The sequence below is a fragment of the Mauremys reevesii genome, linkage group 21, assembly GCF_016161935.1.
Source record: "Mauremys reevesii isolate NIE-2019 linkage group 21, ASM1616193v1, whole genome shotgun sequence".
NCBI lineage: Eukaryota > Metazoa > Chordata > Testudines > Geoemydidae > Mauremys > Mauremys reevesii.
In genome coordinates this window covers 22997240-23019911 of record NC_052643.1, presented here as the reverse complement: position 1 = coordinate 23019911, position 22672 = coordinate 22997240, and the positions used below count along the sequence as shown (strand labels likewise).

General features: G+C 49.6%; 1 protein-coding gene across 2 annotated transcripts in view; it reads left to right on the top strand.

Annotated features, from left to right (window-relative positions):
• Positions 1-22672, top strand: part of USP48 (ubiquitin specific peptidase 48) — a 61464-nt gene that overhangs the window by 31184 nt on the left and 7608 nt on the right. For both annotated transcript variants that reach the window (XM_039508591.1, XM_039508590.1), the window contains exons 16-21: positions 13676-13800; positions 14232-14354; positions 18528-18589; positions 19505-19615; positions 20319-20449; positions 20735-20841. In XM_039508591.1, coding sequence (XP_039364525.1) covers positions 13676-13800; positions 14232-14354; positions 18528-18589; positions 19505-19615; positions 20319-20449; positions 20735-20841 — 659 coding nt within the window. The remainder of the gene's footprint in view (positions 1-13675; positions 13801-14231; positions 14355-18527; positions 18590-19504; positions 19616-20318; positions 20450-20734; positions 20842-22672) is intronic.

Here is a 22672-nt window from a genome sequence, read left to right as displayed (position 1 = left end):
GCACTGGCCACTGCAGAAGTCCCAGAGGTCCCAGAAAGTCATGGAATCCGTGACCTCCGTGACAAACTCGCACCCTTACTCATGATTATTTGTGGCATGGTATCCGTTCCCTTCCTTCTTGTACATTAAGAAAATAAAAACTCTCTAAAGTGAGACACTGTGGACGTGTGGGATAAAAAATACTTTCAGTAAATATTTTGGTATCCTCGACATCAGGATTGTAATCAAATTGCTGGGTATTTTGAGACCTGTTCCATATGTTTTAAGCCTAACATGAGATGCTGTATAACATTAAGTGATGGATAATTAGTTGCATCCTCTACTATCCATGTCTTTAAGTCTCCCTTTTTGTGCAGAATATTGGCACTTTTAATGGACTATAACTGCTCCATTTTGGAGGCATTATCATACTGTAATCGTAGCAGTGAGGCCTTCAGGTCTGTGGGACAATGAATGGGTGTGACAAGCATGTATGCGATATGAATTAACAATGAGATGCACGCTTTGGGATTAATAAAGCTGTGTTCTCAAATAGAATGTTGAAAATGTCTTTTTTAACCCGTTTTCATTGTTGTTGTGCATTGTAATTGACAGTCCCACAAGGCTAATATAAAACTGCAGAGCAGAATGATGAAACGCCATAAAAATAAGCATTTTGAAAATATTTCTCTAAAAAATTACTAGTTCTTCTTCGAGTGATTGCTCCTATGCATTCCAGTTAGGTGTGCGCGCCGTGCGTGCACGGCTCTTCAGAAGATTTTTACCCTAGCAACTCCGGCGGGCCGGCTGGGCGCCCCCTGGAGTGGCGCTGCTATAGCGCTAGATATATACCCCAGCCGGCCCGTCCGCTCCTCAGTTCCTTCTTCCCGCCCGTGATGGCCGTTGGAACAGTGGAGTGCTCCTTTGACCTCCACATCCCTAGCTTATCTCTGGTTCTCGTTGTATTTAGTGTATATAGTTAGTTAGTTAAAATAGTTAGTTAAGTTAGTTTATTAAGTAGATTAAGGGGAATTAGGGGGGCTTAACCCCTCTTTTCCCGACCGGTGCGGGCTTATGCCCAAGGCACCGGGGTTTAAGCCCTGTGCGGCTTGCCAGCGGCACATGCCGATTGGGGACCCTCACGACTCCTACCTGCACTGCTTAGGAGAGGCCCATCGCGCAGATAAGTGCCCAATTTACAAATCGTTCAAACCAAGAACGAAGAAAGAGCGGGACATTAGATTGAAGCAGCTCTTAATGGAGTCGGCACTTACCCCTGCGGTGCCGACACCATCAGCTCCGCAGTCGTTTTAGGCGCGGAGCGCCCCAGCGGTTCCCGACCGGTCCGGTACCGAGACTCTTAAAAAGAAGCAGCCGGCACCGATGCCTCGGCACCGTTCCCTCTCGCCATCGGGGAAACGCAAGCCACAGCAGAAGTCTACCAAGACACCTGCGTCGGGACCGCTCGTCCAGCCACCAGCGCCGGCTCCCTCGGCACCGGCTACGACAGCGTATAGGCCATGCGCGGTACCGTCGGCACCGGCACCGACAGGGCCGTTGAGTCCGGTACCTCCGTGCTCCCCGGTGCAAACCATGGTCGAGCTGCCTCTCTCGTCGATGCCCGAGACTTTCTCGACGGCGAGAGAGCTCATAGAGCTCACAGAGGCACCGAGCCTCCGGCCCCCGGCACCGCCGGTGCGGGCTGTGCAGTCAGTGGGCAAACCGGCCATCATGAGGCCGCCTTCCCCTGATAGACGGGATAGAAGGCATTCCAGGTCACGCTCCCGATCCCGGAAACGGTCGCCTTCATGCCGATCTAGATCCCGGCACCGGTCACCATCCCGGTACCATTATCCTTCTTGGCGCCGGTCGCAGTCCCGGTACCGCTCCACATCGCGGTACCGGTCGCACTCCCGGAGACGATCCCGGTCCCGATCTCCCGACCGTTGGTACCGAAGAAGGTCCGGATCCCGGTACCGCTCCCGGTACCGATCATCACGAAGCCGCTCCCGCCGACGTCGGTCGAGATCGCGGTCGACCTCCCGGTACCCGCACGGTCGATGGTCCTGCTCTCGCTCCCGGCACCGCGACGACCGGCACCGATCCCCGGCACCGTCCAGGGACAGACCGGCGGCATCGACGGCGCAGTCCCTGAGCGCCTCTGCCCCCCCGTGGCCTTCCCGCCAACCTTCGGTCGCCTCTCAAGCGGGCAGCGGTGGTGATCTCCGGGCCGATCCCCAAGGGCAGGACCACGGTCCGCAGCAGTGGGGCTTCTGGACCCCCTGGGCCTATCACGAGGCTCAAGGGGTCCCCTCCCTTCAGCGACCCAGGACCTCCGACCACAGGGTGCCGGACGCCACGGTCAGCAGGCCCCCTCCATCACCGCCGGTTGAGGCTCCACCGCCACCTGTAGCGGCAGAGCATCCCGTAGACGCGGAGGCTTCGCACCCCATGGACGAACCACCTCTACAAGCCATGGGCCACGGCCTATCCTCGTCTTCCTCGCCGGATGAGGCGGTGGCGGGGGCATCAACATCGGACCCCCCACCGATTGACTTGCGGGCCCACTAGGACCTACTTCGACGGGTGGCACAGGCCATTGACCTCCCGGTCGAAGAGGTCGCTGAAGACGAGGATCCGGTGACCAGGGTGCTTGGAGCTGAGGCCCCGCTGTGGGTGGCCCTGCCCTTTATTCGGTCCATCCAAAAGAATGCCACTACGATCTGGCAGTCGCCGGCATCCATCCCGCCCACCGCTCGAGGGGTGGAACAGAAATACTCGGTTCCCCCCAGCGGGTACGAGTATCTTTACACGCACCCGACTCCGGACTCCCTCGTAGTACAGTCTGTGAATGACCAGGAGAGACATGGGCAACCCGCTCCGGCGCCAAAGTCCAAGGACGCGCGGAGGATGGACCTGTTGGGCCGGAAGGTCTATTCGGCTGGTGGCCTCCAGCTACGGATTGCCAATCAGCTGGCTCTCCTTGGTCGCTACACCTACGACGCCTTCGTGTCCCTTTTTAAATTTACGGAGCTGATACCAGCAGCCTCCAGACCGGAATTCTCAGCCCTTCTTGAGGAGGGCAAGAAAGCCTCCCGATCCTCCCTCCAGGCCTCACTGGACTCCGCAGATTCTGGAGCCAGAACTTTGGCATCGGGAGTGACCATGAGAAGAATCTCCTGGCTGCAGTCTTCCACCTTGCCGCCCAAGGTCCAGCACACTCTACAGGACCTGCCCTTCGATACCAAGGGCCTCTTCTCGGAGAAAACAGACTCCAGAATTCAGACTCTTAAAGATGGCCGAGTCGCCATCCGCACCCTGGGCATGCACACGCCAGCTACCCAGCGGAGGTCCTTCCGGCAGCAGTCGTACCGCCGGTTTAATCAGGCCAGGCCATGGCCTGACAATCCGCGCAGAGGCAGGGTGAACCGCCGGAGACCGTCGGGCAACCGGGGAAATCAGTCCCAAGCGCCCTCCAAAGCCCCTCAGGGGCCTAAGTCTGCCTTTTGATGGGACGCCCGAGGACGGCCCATCAGTCTCTGCACTGGATCCTTCCCCGTTATTTTGCAGCTGTCTTTCCCACTTCCTCCCGGCGTGGTCCCAGCTAACATCGGACAACTGGGTGCTTCGTACGGTGGAGTTTGGTTACCGCCTTCAGTTTGTTTTGCCCCCTCCCTCCCACCCGCTCTCCCCGTCCCTCTTCAGGGACCCCTCTCACGAGCAATTCCTCTTGCAAGAGGTCGAGACTCTGTTGAGTTTGGGTGCCATAGAGGAGGTGCCGACCGACATGCGAGGCCGGGGATTCTATTCCCGATATTTCCTAATCCCCAAAGCGAAAGGAGGTCTACGACCTATACTAGACCTCCGAGAGCTCAACAGATACCTGCTCAAGCTCAAGTTTTGCATGGTAACCTTGGGGACCATCATTCCCTCCCTGGATCCGGGAGACTGGTTTGCCGCCCTCGACATGAAGGACGCGTATTTCCATATCGCAATTTACCCTCCTCATCGACGCTACCTGCGTTTCGTCGTCAACAGCATGCACTACCAGTTTGCGGTGCTACCCTTCGGCCTCTCCACCGCGTCGAGAGTCTTCACCAAGTGCATGGCAGTGGTTGCCGCAGCCCTCCGCCGTCGTCGTATACATGTCTACCCGTATCTCGACGACTGGCTGGTCTGCGGACCATCCCGCCAATTGGTAGCAAGACAAATGGCCACGATCCTAGCCCTGTTTCAGCGCCTAGGACTTATGATAAACGCCGAGAAGTCCACGTTAGCTCCATCACAGAGAGTGGAGTTCATCGGAGCGGTCCTGGATTCCAGTTTGGCCAGGGCCTGCCTCTCTCGACCTCGGCATCAGACTATGGTTTCCTTAGTCCGGGACCTACAATCCTTTCCCACAACAACGGTGCGATCCTGCCTCCGCCTCCTGGGCCACATGGTGTCGTGCACGTTCGTGACTATGTACGCGAGACTGCGCCTTCACCCGTTTCAAACTTGGCTTGCGTCGGTGTACCGGCCGCACCGTGACCCCATAGACATGGTAGTCACAGTCACGAAACCGACCCTCGCTTCACTCAACTGGTGGCTGGACCCAGAGGTTGTGTGTGCCGGAGTCCCATTCCGCCCTCCTCGCCCGTCCGTCACCCTGACCACAGATGCCTCGGAGTTGGGGTGGGGGGCACACCTCGGCGACCTACACACCCAGGGTCTCTGGTCGCCGCGAGAGCTCTCCCTACATATCAGTGTCAGGGAGCTGCGGGCGATCCGCCTCGTGTGTCAAGCTTTCCACGCCCATCTCCAAGGGCGCTGTGTGGCGGTGTTTACGGACAACACGACGGCGATGTTTTATGTCAACAAGCAGGGCGGGGCCCGCTCCTCCCTGCTTTGCACGGAAGCGATGCTCCTGTGGGACTTCTGCATAACCCACTCGATTCACCTGGTAGCGTCCTTTCTTCCAGGAGTGCTGGCCGACCGTCTCAGCAGGTTGTTCCTCTCCCACGAGTGGTCCTTTCGTCCAGATGTGGTGCACACAATTTTCCGACGGTGGGGGTTTCCCCAGATAGACCTGTTTGCCTCCAAAGAGAACAGGAAGTGCCACCAGTTCTGTTCTTACCAGGGTCGCTCCCGAGGCTCCCTGTCGGACGCATTCCTCTGCTCCTGGACGGATCACCTCTTATATGCCTTCCCTCCATTCCCACTCGTACATCGGGTGCTACTCAAGCTTCGGAGGGACAGGGCCCGCCTCATACTCGTCGCTCCGGCCTGGCCGAGACAGCACTGGTACACTCTGCTGCTCGAGTTCTCCGTACGGGATCCCATTCCCCTCCCGTTGTGGCCGGACCTGATAACGCAGGACTTCGGCAGGCTCCGCCACCCGGACCTACAGTCCCTCCATCTTACAGCTTGGTACCTGCGTGGTTGACCCACGTGGAGCGTGACTGTTCGGCGGCGGTGCAGCAAGTCCTGATGGAAAGCAGGAAGCCTTCCACTCGCTCAACCTACCTCGCGAAATGGAAGCGTTTCGCACTCTGGTGCGATCAGAGGCCTGAATCCGTTCGTTGTCCCTATTCCAACGATCCTGGACTACCTCTGGTCCCTTAAGGAGCAAGGTCTCGTGGTCTCGTCTTTGAAAGTACACCTAGCGGCCATTTCCGCCTTTCGGCCGCCCGTAGGTCACCGGTCCATCTTTTCCGATCCGATGGTTTCCCGCTTCCTTAAGGGCCTAGATTGCTTGTTCCCGCCAGTACGACGCCCGGCCCCGTCCTGGGATCTGAACCTAGTTCTAGCCAGGCTCATGGGAGCCCCCTTCGAGCCCTTGGCCACGTGTTCCCTGCTTTATCTATCATGGAAAACGGCTTTTCTCGTCGCTATAACTTCAGCGCGACGAGTTTCCGAGCTTCGTGCCCTAACGGCTGGTCCGCCGTATACCATCTTCCACGGAGACAAGGTGCAGCTTCGGCCACACCCGGCCTTCCTCCCTAAGGTGGTGTCGGCCTTCCATTTGAACCAGGACATTTTCCTCCCGGTCTTTTTCCCGAAGCCGCACGCCTCAAGTCGTGAACAGCTTCACACCCTGGACGTCCGCAGGGCCCTCGCATTTTACATAGAGCGGACGAAGCCCTTCCGGCGTTCACCCCAGCTATTCGTAGCGGTTGCTGATCGCATGAAAGGCAAGCCGGTCTCCTCCCAGAGGATTTCCTCCTGGGTAACATCTTGTATCCGGACATGTTACGAGCTTGCTCGAGTGCCAGCTAGCCGCCTCACCGCTCACTCTACGAGAGCGCAAGCCTCGTCTGCCGCCTTCCTGGCCCATGTTCCCATCCAGGACATCTGTAGAGCGGCCACCTGGTCTTCTGTCCACACCTTCGCTTCCCACTACGCGTTGGTGCAACAATCCAGAGACGTTGCAGCCTTCAGCTCAGCAGTCTTACACTCTGCCACGTCTCACTCCGACCCCACCGCCTAGGTAAGGCTTGGGAATCACCTAACTGGAATGCATAGGAGCAATCACTCGAAGAAGAAAAGACGGTTACTCACCGTTGTAACTGTTGTTCTTCGAGATGTGTTGCTCCTATCCATTCCAGACCCGCCCTCCTTCCCCACTGTCGGAGTAGCCGGCAAGAAGGAACTGAGGAGCGGACGGGCCGGCTGGGGTATATATCTAGCGCTATAGCGGCGCCACTCCAGGGGGCGCCCAGCCGACCCACCGAGTGTTGCTAGGGTAAAAATCTTCCGAAGAGCCGTGCACGCGCGGCGCGCACACCTAACTGGAATGGATAGGAGCAACACATCTCGAAGAACAACAGTTACAATGGTGAGTAACCGTCTTTTTCATTATAAATTGATCTGTGACTTTGGTCCACATAAAAAAATAAATGACATTAAATATTGGGGCCATCAAAGTTCAGGTTTCGTTATCCTGAGCTAACATCAGATTGTTCTTGTAAAATGCTCTTTTCACCTTATGCGTTCAAAATTTTCCATTGAATTAAGTGTATCAGCTAATCTGTTTTCTCTGTAATAGACAGTTAATTTTGCAGAGGAGGAAACTACTTCCTTCATGGTGCTTTCTGCAGAGTCCAGGGCTTGATCTGTTAGGTCTGGCTTGCATCCAAAAATATCATAAAGGTTTTTCCCTTATGAATTCCCACTACCATCATCTTATATGCATATGTCAGGAACCTTTTTCATCTCTAATTCCAGAGGATTGTTATTTCTTTCTCTCTGGTAGTTTCCTGACCTCCTTGAATAATTTTTGTCTGATTACCAGGTTAGGCCATTTTGATGTTCATGCCCAGAATCTACTCTGAAAAGAGAGAGATGATGAGAAGGGACAGTGGTTACTCCTGAGGGCATTCTGTGCCAAAAAAATAAAAATTCTGTGCACAGTATTTTAAAAGTTTTATTTGTCAATAAATAAATGCAGAGGCTCCAGCATGGCAGTGGGGAGCACAGTCCACTGGCTGTACGAAGGTGGGAGATCACCCTACAGCAGGGGATGGCAAACTATGGCCCGCGGGCTGGATCTGGCCCCTGAGCCATTTTAAGCTGACCTATGAGCTCCTGCTGGGGAGCTGGGTCAGGGGCCGCACCACACGGCTCCCGGAAGCTGTGGCATGGCCCCTCTCCAAGGGTCAGGGGCCGCTCCATGCATAGGAGCCAGAGAAGGGACATGCCACTGCTTCCGGGAGCCACTTGAGGTAAGCGCTGCTTGGAGCCTGCACCCGTGAGCCTCTCCCCAGCCCTGATCCCCCTCCTGCTTTCCAAATCCCTTGATCCTAGCACAGGGCACCCTCCTGCACCCCAAACTTCTCATTCCGAGCCCCACCCCAGAGCCTGTACCCATATCCAGAATCTGCACTCCTTCCTGCACCCCAGCCCTAGCCCTGACCCCCCCGAACCCCTCAGTCCCAGCCCAGAGCACACTCCTACACCCCAAACTCCTCATCCCCAGCTCCACCCTAGTGCCTGCAACCCCCAACCAGAGCTCTCGCCCTCTTCTGCACCCCAACCCCAATTTTGTGAGCATTCATGGCCCACTATACAATTTCTAGAGCTGGCTGTATTTTAAAGAAACCTTATTGAGGTTGCAGGAACAAACCATCCCGATGTGTAGGAAGAAAAGTAAATATGGCAGGCGACTAGCTTGGCTCAACAGTGAAATCCTTGCTCGTCTTAAACACAAAAAAACAGCTTACAAGAAGTGGAAGATTGGCCAAATAACCAGGGAGGAGTATAAAAGTATTGCTCAGGCATGCAGGTGTGAAATTAGGAAGGCCAAATCATGCTTGGAGTTGCAGCTAGCCGGAGATGTTAGGAGTAACAAGAAGGGTTTCTTCAGATATGTTAGCAACAAGAAGAAAGTCAAGGAAAGTGTGGGCCCCTTGCTGAATGAGGGAGGGAACCTAGTGAGAGGATGTGGAGAAAGCTAGTGTACTCAATGCTTTTTTTGCCTCTGTCTTCACAGACAAGGTCAGCTCCCAGACAGCTGCACTCTGCAGCACGGTATGGGGAGGAGGGACCAGCTCTCTATGGAGAAAGTAGTAGTTTGGGACTATTTAGAAAAGCTGGACGAGCACAAGTCCATGGGGTCGGATGTGCTGCATCCGAGGGTGCTAAAGGAGTTGGCCGATGAGATTGCAGAGCCATTGGCCATTATCTTTGAAAAATCATGGCGATCGGGGAAGGTCCCGGATGACTGGAAAAAGGCTAATGTAGTGCCCATCTTTAAAAAAGGGAAGAAGGAAGATCCAGGGAACTACAAGCCAGTCAGTCTCACCTCAGTCCCTGGAAAAATCATGGAAAAGGTCCTCAAGGAATCAATTCTGAACCACTTAAAGGAGGGGAAAGTGATCAGGAACAGTCAGCATGGATTCACCAAGGGCAAGTCATGCCTGACTAACCTAATTGCCTTCTATGATGAGATAACCGGCTCTGTGGATGAGGGGAAAGCAGTGGATGTGCTATTTCTGGACTTTAGCAAAGCTTTTGATACAGTCTCCACAGTATTCTTGCCAGCAAGTTAAAGAAGTCTGGGCTGGATGAATGGACGGTAAGGTGGATAGAAAACTGGCTAGATGGTCGGGCTCAATGGGTAGTGATCAATGGTTCCATGTCTAGTTGGCAGCCGGTATCAAGTGGGGTGCCCCAAGGGTCGGTGCTGGGGCCGGTTTTATTCAATATCTTCATTAACGATCTGGAGGATGGTGTGGACTGCACCCTTAGCAAGTTTGCAGATGACACTAAACTGGGAGGAGTGGTTGATACGCTGGAGGGTAGGGATAGGATACAGAGGGACCTAGACAAATTAGAGGATTGGGCCAAAAGAAATATGATGAGGTTCAACAAGGACAAGTGCAGAGTCCTGCACTTAGGACGGAAGAATCCCATGCACTGCTACAGACTAGGGACCGAATGGCTGGGCAGCAGTTCTGCAGAAAAGGACCTAGGGGTTACGGTGGACGAAAAGCTGAATATGAGTAAACAGTGTGCCCTTGTTGCCAAGAAGGCTAATGGCATTTTGGGTTGTATAAGTAGGGGCATTTCCAGCAGATCGAGGGAAGTGATCATTCCCCTCTATTCAGCACTGGTGAGGCCTCATCTGGAGTACTGTGTCCAGTTTTGGACCCCACACTACAAGAAGGATGTGGATAAATTGGAGAGAGTCCAGCGGAGGGCAACAAAAATGATTAGGGGGCTGGAACACATGATTTATGAGGAGAGGCTGAGGGAACTGGGATTGTTTAGTCTGCAGAAGAGAAGGATGAGGGGGGATTTGATAGCTGCTTTCAACTACCTGAAAGGGGGTTCCAAAGAGGATGGATCTAGACTGTTCTCAGTGGTAGAAGATGACAGAACAAGGAGTAATGGTCTCAAGTTGCAGAGGGGAAGGTTTAGGTTGGATATTAGGAAAAACTTTTTCACTAGTAGGGTGGTGAAGAACTGGAATGGGTTCCCTAGGGAGGTGGTGGAATCTCCTTCCTTAGAGGTTTTTAAGGTCAGGCTTGACAAAGCCCTGGCTGGGATGATTTAGTTGGGTTCGGTCCTGCTTTGAGCAGGGGGTTGGACTAGATGACCTCCTGACGTCCCTTCCAACCCTGAGATTCTATGATTCTATTCCCCGATGTGGCACTCAGGCCAAAAAGTTTGCCCACCCCTGCCGTACAACCTCCCCACCCCTGGGACACGGACTCAGTGGTGAGGCTGCACCTGACCCTAACACAGCACAAGGCCTGGGCCTGCCCCAGATACACCCTGGGGCCCTGCACCTCAGTGCCAGGCGTACCTGGTGTGGGCAGGCAGGATCCAAGTGTGGACGGACTCAGTGTGGGGGGGATCCAAGTGTGAGGTGAGAGGATTCTGTGTGGGACAATCTGGGTGTGCAGACAGCTCAGTGGGGGATCTAGGTATGGGGGGATCTGGATGGGGAATTCCAGGTGCTGGGGCAATGGGACTCTGCAGGGGCTTCCAGGTGAAAGTGGTTGGGGCTCAGCGGAGGGGTCTGGGGGAGTGGGGCTTGGTGGGGTGGGGGTCTGGGTGCAGCTAGTTGGGGGACAGTGGCATGGGGGTCTGGATGTGGGAGCTCAGGGTGGTGCAGGTTGGTGGGGCTTGTCAGTCTGGGGGGGTTCAGTGTGGCGCTCAGCGGGGGGTGGTATGGGTGCAGGGGGGCTCCAGATGCAGGGGTTGAGGTTCAGTGGGGTGGGGTTCAAGTGTGGAGGGCTAGGGAGGCTCTGGGTGTATAGGGTGAGGCTTGGTATGGGTGTCTGGGCATAGGAGGTCCAGATGCACGGGGGTTGAGCAGATGAGAGAGCAGCTCCCTGTGCAACGACTCCTCCCCTGCACAGCTGATGAGCAATAGGGACAGGAAGGTGGGGAGGATGCTGAGTTTCCTGCAGCTGGGAGAGGTTTCTGGGGGTGGGTCTGACACAGCCCCAGCCAGTCCTTGCAGGAGAAGAGGAAGTCCGATCCTCTCCAGCCTCCAGCCTGGCTGGGACTAGCAGCTGATCGCGGCTCAGGGTAGGAGCCACTGGCTGGGGTGTCCTCAGCCCTGCGGTGATTTACCTCTCCTCCAGGTGCCTGAAACAATGTACCTGCGCAGCTAGGGAGTGGTGCTTGACTGCTCTTGCCGCTTCCCTGCCAGAAAGTCATTTTTCTGCAGAGAAGCAAAGAAATCTGCGGGGGACATAAATTCTATGCACGCGCAGTGGTGCACAGTTCTCCCAGGAGTAAATGGTCAGGGTCTTTGCCTTCCAGATGGTACAGCATTTGTACATTCTGATCAGATTTTCCACCTATCACTATAGCTTATTAGTCTGGTTTCATAAATCTTATGATGTCAGAGCAATTACTTACACAATCTTATTTTCATGTCCCTGATGGTTTCTGGAAATCATTCCAGTCCTGTTTTCCCCATATGGTGAGCCTAGGTTAATAACTGGTCAAATTTAGCAACTGCTATTTTAAAACAATCAAGTCTGACCTTCATTTATTGTAATAAATCCAGGAATGGACTGTTGCTATTTTTTTTCTTTGGGAAATTGGCAGTTGTTCAGACTTTGTCACAGTGAGAGAAGATGACAGGTCAGTGGCATTGAAGACTTGTTCTAATACTAAAGAAATAGAGCCAAGGAGTTTCCTCGGTGTGTTTTTCTGTATCTTTTGGCTAACAAACCCATTTCATGCTGGGGTAGGCTATAGAAAGAGAAGAAACTGTTAAATAGTTCTTAGCTAGCCTCTACTCCCTCAAGTACAGCAACTTTTCAAGTGTTTTTTCTTCCCACTGTTGGTTAATACCCACTTTAAAGGTTGAGCATCATTCTTTCCCATATCAGTGTTTGGTTGTTTGCTGTTTGCCGTTCACTACTTTACCCTCTGTACTGAAACTAATATTTTTCTCATTTTGTTGTGCATCAGCATTGTTACCACACCTTGTAATACCACTGGGCTTTTGACGCAACAGCAGCAGTTAAATAGCGAGGGCTCAGTTGTGTTGTACCTCTCACCTTTACAACTATAAGTCAGGCAAAAATTATGGCTGTCAGCAATGAAGTAGCATAGTTTCTCATATATGAAATACTATGTTTTCCCACCATCTTGAATCTTACACATAAATTTGATGCCTGTATTGCGGCGCCGTGACCTTTTTGGCATAGTTGTTACCAGGATAACTCATAAATACTTTCTATTAATTCGTTATCTTACTGATTGTCAGTTTTTTCTTTGTCAGTTTCCTGAAAAATAGTTCAAGATAAATGATATGTAATTGGCATCATTTTTTAATAATATTTGGTACACCTCACTTCATATTTTCCTCTCACACAGAATTAATTCCACTCAACTGGATGTAATAGGGCACTCTTGATCAAAAGATTCAAGTGATGGAGTGGCATTCAGCTTTCTGTGCACCGTTTGTGCAGTTCACTTCAAAATGGGCATTATGGAAAGCGGAATCTGCCATGTTTAATTATGGTTTCTAACTGTGTTTGAGTGGCCTGTGGAGCTTCACATTCTAAGCGATTGCTACAGAAATGTGGAGTTTTAAATGCAATAACACTTTCAGAAGGGTAGTTGTGGGAGAACATGTTGGACAGAATTTTCAGTGCCTGAAGTTAGGTACCTAAAGCCATATTTAGGCAAATAAATCATGGTAGCCTTATTTTTCCAGAGGTACACCTCTACCCCGATATAACGCGACCCAATATAACACGAATTCGGATATAACGCAGTAAAGCAGCGCTCCGGGGGGCGGGGCTGCGCGCTCGGGTGGATCAAAGCAAGTTCGATATAATGCGGTTTCACCTATAACGTGGTAAGATTTTTTTGGCTCCCGAGGACAGCATTGTATCGGGGTAGAGGTGTATGTAGCACATGCAGCTTCATTTTTAAGTCACTAAAAGTTGTGGGGTGCTCAGCAGCTTTGAAAATCAAACCACTTTTTAAGTACATAATTTGAGGCACCCATGAGTGGGAAAACATTAACCCTTGTGTGTGCTTGTATCCTTGATCCTGGTTCTGTTCTTACCCTTAATTTCTCTTCCTGATCCATGGATTTCTCTCTTTCCTTTCCTTTCCTTTTGTTGCATTTGAATCTGCTGCTTAGGCCAGTGGCGCTGGGACATTTTTAATAGTGGGGGAGCTGAAAGCCAGCCCCCTAACCCTATCCATGCTCCCTCCTCCCAGAGCTGGGACCAAGAGCAGGACCATGTCTCCAGGAGAGGGGGACCCAGACGGGGGTAAGGGAGCCAGGAGCCCCGTGTAAAACCTGGGTACTGCAGCACCCATAGTTCCCGTGTCTGTGGCTCAGGCACATAGTTTTGTAAATCCAAAGGGCAATCGTGGTAGATTAAGATCTTTGTTTTTAAATAGAAATGCTGTTTTAAGAATGTATTGGGTTAGCTTTTAAAATAATTAGCTATAATTCTTAAACCATACTGTTGCTGTGAGTAAGCACTAAAATCCTACCTCCAGGAGGAAACTCTATCATTGATGGGATAGAAATAAAGGCTGAAGGTGACTCTTCTGTGTAAGTTGCTCTTTTTCTTTTTATTCAAGTGTTGACACAGGTGTCAGATTATAAGGGTGTAAAATCTACTTCTGTATTCATACAGGTAATCTCTTAAATCTGTTTTAGTGCTGTGAAACTTTTGCTGAGTATGTGCAGAACAAAAATGTTCTCTTGGATTTCTCCATGCAGGTGACCTATGCATATCAGAAAATGAAAGGAGGGTTGTTTCTAAAGAAGCCTGGAAAAAGCTCAAGCAGTATTTTCCAAAGGCCCCAGAATTTCCAAATAGCAAAGAGTGCTGTTCCCAGTGCAAGGTATCTGAATATCTGATGACTTTGTAAGCCTTTTCACAGTTCATGTATGATGGTAGCTCTAGCTTTCATGTTGGCATTCACCTGGCTTAAAATGTATGGGAGGAAAAAAATCTGCTTTTACCTTTTTAATAGCACCTTTGAAAACAAACACAAGTGGCCAAAAGGACTCTCTGTTTTCACGGCGACAAAGGGTCCTGTGGCACCTTATAGACCAGGGGTAGGCAACCTATGGCACGTGAGCCAAAGGCGGCACACAAGCTGATTTTCTAAAAACGTTCAAATATATGACTGGGACACGAAACCTTAAATTAGAGTGAATAAATGAAGACTCGGCACAGCACTTCTGAAAGGTTGCCGACCCTTGTTATAGACTAACAGAAGTATTGGAGCATAAGCTTTCATGGGTGAATACCCACTTCGTTTTCACACAGATTCTGGAAAGAGAAGGAGAGGAAAATGAAGCCCTGCATAAGATGATGGCAAGTGAGCAGAAGACTGCTCTCCAGAACCTGTTCCAAGACAAATGCAGACCGTGTCTTGGTAGCTGGCCTCAGGTACAAAGACTAAGAAAGGTTGATTGTCTGTCAGATCTGGGAAAAGGCTATTGGTGGACTCTTGCATTTGACAATAGAATGTAAAATTCTGATCTATTAGAAGGGAATTCGTGTGTGTAATCCTTGAGCAAAATATTAGACCATGCAAACATGGTGTAAAGCTTATTGAAAAAAAAGTTCCTTACAAATCCTTTAAGCACTGACTTGGATACTCTCTTTGGATAAAGAACTCCAGGGTGCTCTTTTGACTGGCGTCTGTAGAAGTGAGTATCTTTCAAGAGAATGTCCTTTAAAATGAAAAAGAATAGCAAATATTAGTTGAAGTAAACTTCCTCCGGTTCCGTCTGTGTGTCTTAAGTATTGACCTGGCTCTATTTCTTCAGTGTCTTTACTTCACAAACTTGAATGCATTTGTTCTTGAAACCCTTCTGTGAGGCTGAGCAGGGCCATTATCCCCATTGTACAGATGGGGAACTGAGTCTCTCTGTGCCTGTGAGATGTGCTCAGGGGTGTCTGGTATAGAGCAGGGAACTGAACCTGGATCTCCTGAGTCCTAAGTTGACATTGGACCTGACCTTATTGCATGGAGGTTGATACTTGATCAGAGAGAAATTTAGTGTTTTTCCCCCTTCTATCCAAATGTCACTCAAACATCAGTAAACCTCCCTTTCAGCCTAATCTTGAATCCTAGCTAGTTTCTCAATGTCCCCCTGCTCCCCCCCTAAATTCGTCTCCAGGCCTCCTGCCTGGGTCTTATCCCCTACCGTTTGCTCCCACATCCGCCACCTGCTTTCTCCAGATGATCTTGTCAAGCATCCAGATCATTTGTCACAGTAACCTAGCTGCTGCTCCTGCTCCTCTTCTCCCTCCTGTAATCATCCATCTTTCTTTCTTCTACCATCCTGTGGTGCTAGCTTTCCAGAGAGGAGATTTTTGTGTATGTCTTGATGGGGAAAGGTTGTAGTGAAAAGTTGCATGCTGAAAGGGTCTTTGGGGCCATCTGTGGAAGCAGGCTAGAACAGCCCAGCTCAGCGGGAAGAAGTGAGAGTAGAAATAGCAGCCCACCATCCAAGTTTTTTGTCTTTTTTGTTCTTTCAAAAGAGGAGCTGTTTCCACTGTTCTTCTTTTGCAAGTCAAGTCTTAAATTTACCAAAGAAAGGAATTTCCTTTTTATCAACCAATTGCTGATATAATTAGTGCCACAGTGGTTTGCTCTTTGGTGTTAGGGTGATACTTTATTGGTTAATTTGTTTATTGGAATATATCTTAATTTTTTTTCTGTCCTGAGAGGTACACCCTCATCTGAAGGCAGCATTTGGCCCTTGCTCTCCTCAATACATTGTAGAAGAAAGTAACTTGACAGTAGCTGTGTTACCTACACCTGCTGCTCCCATGGTACTGAGCCAGCAGTAAGAGCAGCACCTTTGAGCAATTTCACATGGAAGCGGTACTAATTAATTTTCTGCACCACAGGACTGGGTTTAGAGCATTAGCTGTTGATGTGCTGGAGAATTCCATTCTGAACCCTACTGGAGGGAAGGGTTTTTGTCTTGCTATACACTTGGTGTGTCTCTCTTCCAGCAGCAGGCAAAAACTCTAGAGAGGGGGTGGAGTGTCTTTAAGCAGCAAACAAGTCACAGGTAGGGTAGGGGTTGTGAATTCTTGGAGCCAGTCATGATAGGAGTAGCAAGGCTGTTTTCACTGTCACCTCACTGAGTGTGGGGGGGGTATTGTGGTAGCAGCAAGAGGAGTGTTTTATACACATTAATATTCCTCTGTTTGAATGCAGCTTTTGAACACCACATCAAATCAATTCCGGGAATGTTCTAACATCAGTGGGCAGAACCCTGTTGATTTTGGTGAAAACCAGAAAGGGGAAACGAGGGGGTGACAGCCCCGGCTTCTGATTAGCACATCCAGCAAGTTCAGTCATCTCTGTAATTTTCTGTAGATCAAAGAACCAGTTCCTGGCTGACATTACAACATTGCTGCATAACTCCATCCCCATCCCACCTCTGCCCCTCCCCCCAGTAGAGTTCAACATGTTGATGCCCTGAACGACTTAAGAATGGTGGAGGCAATAAGGATGCACAGAGAGCTCCTGGGATGGAGGGAGAATAGGGGGCTCTGGCATGAGGGGACATACAGCCCCGAAGGAGAAAATGAAGGATAATGGTATGGGGGATACACAGTGGCATGGGGCAGAGAGAACGGGGGGATCCTGGTATGGGCAGAGGGGAGAAATAAGGGGGACAACGCCTCTGGCATGTATGTTGGGGCGGGGGTTATAGGGAGTCCCTGAAATAATGGGAATGGGAGGCTGGCACACAGGGAACTTGGGGGTGGGGAATGGAAGAATGCCAGTAGCCCCTTTTGTGTGCAAAGAGATCTGCCCATCGAAGCAGCAGTCTGCAACTCTGTAGTTCAGGGGTCGGCAGCCTATGGCATGTGTGCCAAAGACAGTACGCGAGCCAATTTTTAATGGCATGCTGCTGCCTGCTGGAGTGCCGGCAGGCAGGAGTGCCATTAAAAATTTTGCTCGCTCTTCTCTGCTTCCCCCCTCCCCCCTCGGTGCGTGCGGGGGCAAGGGGCGGAAGCTTGGTCCTGCTGGCTCCCCAGCCTCTTCCCCTCCTCTGCGTCCCTCCCTCCCTGCCTGGCCAATCAGCTGATGGCCCTTGCAAGGGAGGGGGTCGGGAAGGAGCAGAGTCAGCGAAGAAGCAGGCGCAGGGCCTTGGGGAAGGGGTGGGGGGTGGAATAGGGGCATATGCCCTCCAGCCCCCTGACCTGACACCCCCCCTACGCACATGCACACACCCCTCTGCCCTGAGCCCCGCAGCCCCACCCCCCACCCAGGCCTGTGCTCTGAGCCCTGTACCCCCCTCATACACACCCAGCCCTCTGCTTGACTCCTTCACCCCCCCCCACAACCCCAGCCCTGACTCTGGCCCCCGCCCTGACACCTGCACCCCTCTAACATGCCCCCAGCCCTCTGCCCTGACTCTTGCACCCCCACATACCCAGCCCCCACACCCCATGCACCCCCATATCCCCACCCCCACCCTGAGCACCAAATGGGAGCTCCTCCACCCCCATCCACATTCCCACCTGCACTCCTCGCACCAAATGGGAGCTGCCCAGGTAAGTGCCCCACACCCAAACCTCCTGCCTGCCCCAACCCTGAGCCCCCTCCCTCATTCTAGTTCCTGGCCAGACCCTTCACCCCCAGCCCTGTGCTCAGTGCACTCCCACCCTCAGCTCAGTGCAGAGAGAGGAAGAGAATGGGCCAGAACCAGGGAGAAGGTAGGTACCCACTGTATGTGGGCAGGGCCGGGACCCCAGACTGGCAGTGGGCTGAGCAGGTCCGGCAGCCGGGATCCCGGTTGGCAGGGGCCGGTGGATGGAACCCCTGAGCGGCTGTGGGCTGAGCGGCTCAGCCCACAGCCGGTCTGGGGTCCCAGCTGCTGGCCCCGCACAGCCCGCTGCCAGTCTGGAGTTCCGCCTGCCGGACCCTTCCCAGCCGGGGTCCTGGCCGCAGGCCCCACACAACCCGCTGCCGGCCTAGGTGAACAGAATCCCAGATCAGCAGCAGGCTGAGCAGGCCAGTGGCGTAAGATCAACATTTTAATTTAATTTTAAATGAAGCTTCTTAAACGTTTTGAAAACCGTGTTTATTTTACAATACAACACTAGTTTAGTTATATAATATATAGACTTGTAGAGAGAGACCTTCTAAGAAACATTACAATGTATTACGGCCCGCAAAACCTTAAATTAGAGTGAATAAATGAAGACTCGGCACACCACTTCTGAAAGGTTGCCAACCCCTGCTACAGTTAGTATAATATGCTCTGCTGGTTAATCACAGGCTGTGTATGCCATAAGGCTTGCTGGAGTTCAGTAGAAATAATTTATACAATGGATTGAAGATAATTGGGTACAAAACTGAATTAACTTTCTAATATAATATAAGCAGTAACACGGGTTCGCTGTGCGCTATGTTCTTGGTACTTGATCTTAAATTATTGTAGTTGGCTTTCAGAAGTCACACTTGAACGGAGTTATTGTAAAGAATATTAGGATCTTGAAAAGGAGCAGGTATAACAAAGACAGTGAAAACTTAGGTTTTTTCTATCTCCATTGTTAGGTTAATTTAAATGAAGTCTGTTTTTCCAGGAGACAGATGAGCTCTACATTGTATCACAGTTTTTTGTAGAAGAATGGAGGAAATTTGTAAGGTAAATTGGTTCATATTTTAAATCTTCACTGAACTCCTTTTATTCCTTTTAGGTTTATATGTAGTAATTTGACTTTTGGATGATGTTTGTATGGTGCAGTGTAGAATTGTGCTAAAATTAAAATATCTTGCTGTGTAGTGACTGACCTTGTGGAAATAAGGAAGCACTGGGATTTTTAAGCTGGTATTGGTTGTTATAGGTTCTGAGAAACAGCGAATGTTCATGTTTACTCTGCCTGAAGGAGAAGGTCAAGTTAGATACCAGATTGATTAGTTTGTTCTCATGACTAAAGCTATATCCTGGTCAAAGGACATAACTCAGTCCTGCTTCTGTAGTCTGTCATTAATAGGAGATAAAAATCTCCCTTCAGTGCTAGATACAAGAATAACATCCCAAAATAAAAAAAAAACATATATGATTCCCTGAGCCTAACAGTCTAATACTACTGAATTTTGGCTACGTTTCTACAAAATCACAAATTTAAATGCTCTACTTATCTCTCTTCTCAGTGCTATTTGCTGACTTTTGATTTCTTGTTAAGGAGATAGCATAACTGTGTGATGTCTAACTAGAGCTCAGTGAAAAATCCCCCAAATTATGCTAGTTTTGAATCAGTTTTTCTCACCAAAATGAAAAACCAAAATTAAAATTGTTTGGGTCAAACAAAAACATATTGGATGTTGTTACAAATCAGCCTTTTCAAAACAATGTCCATTCAAAACATTTAGCTGTTTACAATAAAACGCAGGTTGTTTTCAGCTGAAATAATTCGCCATATTTGACCCACATTCATGAGTAGTTTCCATGCCCATATGTGTATTTTTTGGTAAATTTAGTTAGCTGCCAAAAAAATCCACTTAGCTCTGTCTAACCATGCTAAGTACACATTTGTTTTCCCTTCTCCTGTTTGAGCAGGAGGCCTACAAGATGCAGTCCTGTATCATCAGTAGGAAACAGTGCTCTTCTCTGCCCACATGGGGGCCTCATGTTCACATTTGCTTCCATGACCAAAGAAGACTCTAAACTGTGAGTTTCTTCTGTTCACTTGTCTTCCTTTGTCAGGTATTTCTCTCTCGGCCTCCCGGAATATGTGAACCAAATGACTCATGAGGACAGTACTGTTGATCTCTGTAATTGTAACATTTCCCTCTGTTTTTGAATTACCTTGATGTGAAGACCCCTTTACACCTTTAGATAAATCTTCACACAGAAAGTACCTTACGTGTTCAGTGATGTGCTCTGCAGCAGCAAGGCTGGCATTGAAGAAAGAAATATGATCAGTAAAGTAGAATTTATTATTAGGAATGAGCTCAAGTGAGACTATTATTTGACACTGGAAACTCATTTCCTTACCTTTACCATCAGAATGGACACAGATCTTCTCAAAGCTGATTTCCACAAGACTTCCCTTCAAAGTATCAGATACCATCAATGGATTTCATGCTTTGTGGGATTGCTTCTTCAGGGGCACAGAGCTAAATGTAACACATCTTCCACTTTTTAATACTTTTTCTTCCATCTCAATCCTTCCTCCCTGCATAGTTTTGCTTTAGGTGGTAGAGAGACTGTTCTTGTTAACATTTAAAAGGTTCTGAAACCTAAAGCCCAGTGCACTTGTAAGGCTTGTGCACAGAGTTTCCTTTATTGACAACTAAGCTACACAGCTGTAATTGAAAACTTGTGGTTTGGTTTTTCTATGTCATGAAGCATGTTGTGTTTCTTTGCACAGTATAGCTCTAATATGGCCCAGTGAGTGGGAGGCAATACAAAAACTATTTGTTGTGGATCACGTTATCAAAATCATCAGAATGCAAACTGCTGAGACAAGCCCTGAGAGCACGCTTTTCGATTCTGAGCCCAGTAAGTACAGTCTTATCTTCACCAGTGTCTGTAGAATAGCTTTTCCAGATGGTACTGGCTCCCTTGTGGGGTTTGGAGAGGGAGCTGCCATTTCAGCATACAGGGTCAGAATTTAAGGGAGGAGTGGAAAAGATACAGAATTTGGAAAATATACCCCCATTGTGGAAGCTACTCTCAGTTTAATCATGAAGGTGGTGAATATTTGTAGTGGTACCTTATGTAATATCAGTGTCACCAAAATATATGTTGGCATTTTAACCATGCTTTCCTTGTTTATCCTTCTAGAGCTGTGTCCAGAATGCAGAGAAGGATTGTTATGCCAGCAGCAGAGGGACCTGCGTGAGTACACCCAGGCCACCATCTATGTACATAAAGTGGTGGATAATAAAAAGGTACTGATCCCTCACTGCTAATCTTCGCTGAATTTTGTTAAAGGTAAACTGTACCGAGTAGTAGCCAAGATAGATATAAAAATAGTTATCAAATAAAAATATATATTGGAAAAGAGAATTCCTGTGCTGCATGAGAAATTACTCAGCACTGTTTCTGTGCCTCCACTCTGCAAATGGGCTCTCAGTGGGAGCTGCTATGTTGAGGATACCTCTTCAGCACAGGTGACTTTTGATGATTCTAGAGACGGTTTGAAGCAATCTGCATGCTCTCTTATTAGAAACTCTTGGGAAAAGCACCAATGCTGTTGTTACTCTTCAAACTACTGGTTTAAACCAAACCAAAATGTCCTCATAAATATTAAACTTTCATTACAGTAGATTTGGATGTTTGGGGGGTTTTGTTTGTTTGTTTTTCCCCCAGTGCTCACTACTAGTGAGTCAAGATGCTTTTTAAAAATCAAAAACACAAGTTTAGGTTGTAAATTTACTATACCAAAAACCTAAACAGCATTTTACAGGGTAACTAATGGCCCTAGAGCTTGCTTCACAAATATCTGAAGGTTCTTACAGTAAGCCTTCAGTCGTCTTTTAGGTGTGTTTTAATGCTCTATTGTTCTGGGTGAGAAACCAAGGCTCATTATAGGAAAGCTCTTCAGATAAGCTGGCAAGAACCAGCTGATGGTAGCACGATAGAGGCACTTTAGTGCGGGACAGTCACAGGATTTTGTTGTACTAGGAGTTTTTCAGAGGGCATAGCAGATAGGAGGGACAGATTTTATTGATTTTACCTGCTACCAACAGCTCCCTGAAACATGTTTAACTTTTCAGCTGTCAGGAGATCTGTGAACTCAGGCTCTTGTGAAGAGGCTGCACAGTGCATTATGTTCAGTTCGTGACATTTTATTCTATTTTGTAAGAGTTACTAGCTAGTTTGTCTCTACTAAACATGTTAGGCCTACGTAGGGTAACCGTTCTCTCAAGGTGGGGCTTGAGTGTCTTCTCTGGTGCTAGCAGCGTGGAGAGGCATCTCCCCTCTTCTTTGTGATGCCTTGTGACTCGTCACTGTGCCTGGGACTCAAGAGGTGCTGTCCCTTGGGAAAATGAATAATTCTACCCCTGCTTGCAAGGAGTATAAAACCCAGTACACACAATACAATAAAATATATAAACAAAACCCTCAGTAAAGGAATGACAAACCCCAAAATAACAGTATAACAAAGAGGACTTCGCTGAGAATAGGAAAATTGGATCTGGGGAAGGGAAAGGGTTAATTAAAAATTACTGACCAGAACCAACCACTTCCCACCCCCAACCCTCTTGACTCTTCCTAACCCCCAGCTCCTTCCGTGGCACCTGCCCGGGTAGAATGTATGCTGGCAATGAGTCCAGAGAGAAGTGCTGTGAGCTTTGGCCAGCTTAAGAGTGGGCCCTTTTATTGTATCGTCTTATTGTGGGGCAGGGTCCTCTGCTGGTTCCCTGATCTGGAGTCCTGTGGAGTTGGCTCAGTCAGTGGTGTCAGGTCATATTTCTGCCACTTTGGACACTGGTCTCTGTAGGGCTGGAACTGCCTGACCTATGCACTGAATCCCACAGCAGATCAAAGGCTCCCTTCGGGGAGCGGGTGTTAATCAGAGACTCCCTGAGCAGCCCCAGTAAATTGCCTGTCCAGGTCACCCCACGTGGAAGCCTCCCTTTTGGCCTCAGTAGGCGTTTCTAGTGCATTCTGTCTCCATGCCTGACTGCAGGCATGCTGGAAATGGTGTCATAAGGCTCTGGTAGCCATTATTGTTGTATGTAGTCCATAGGGTAGGACCCTCTAAAGCAGTGTTTC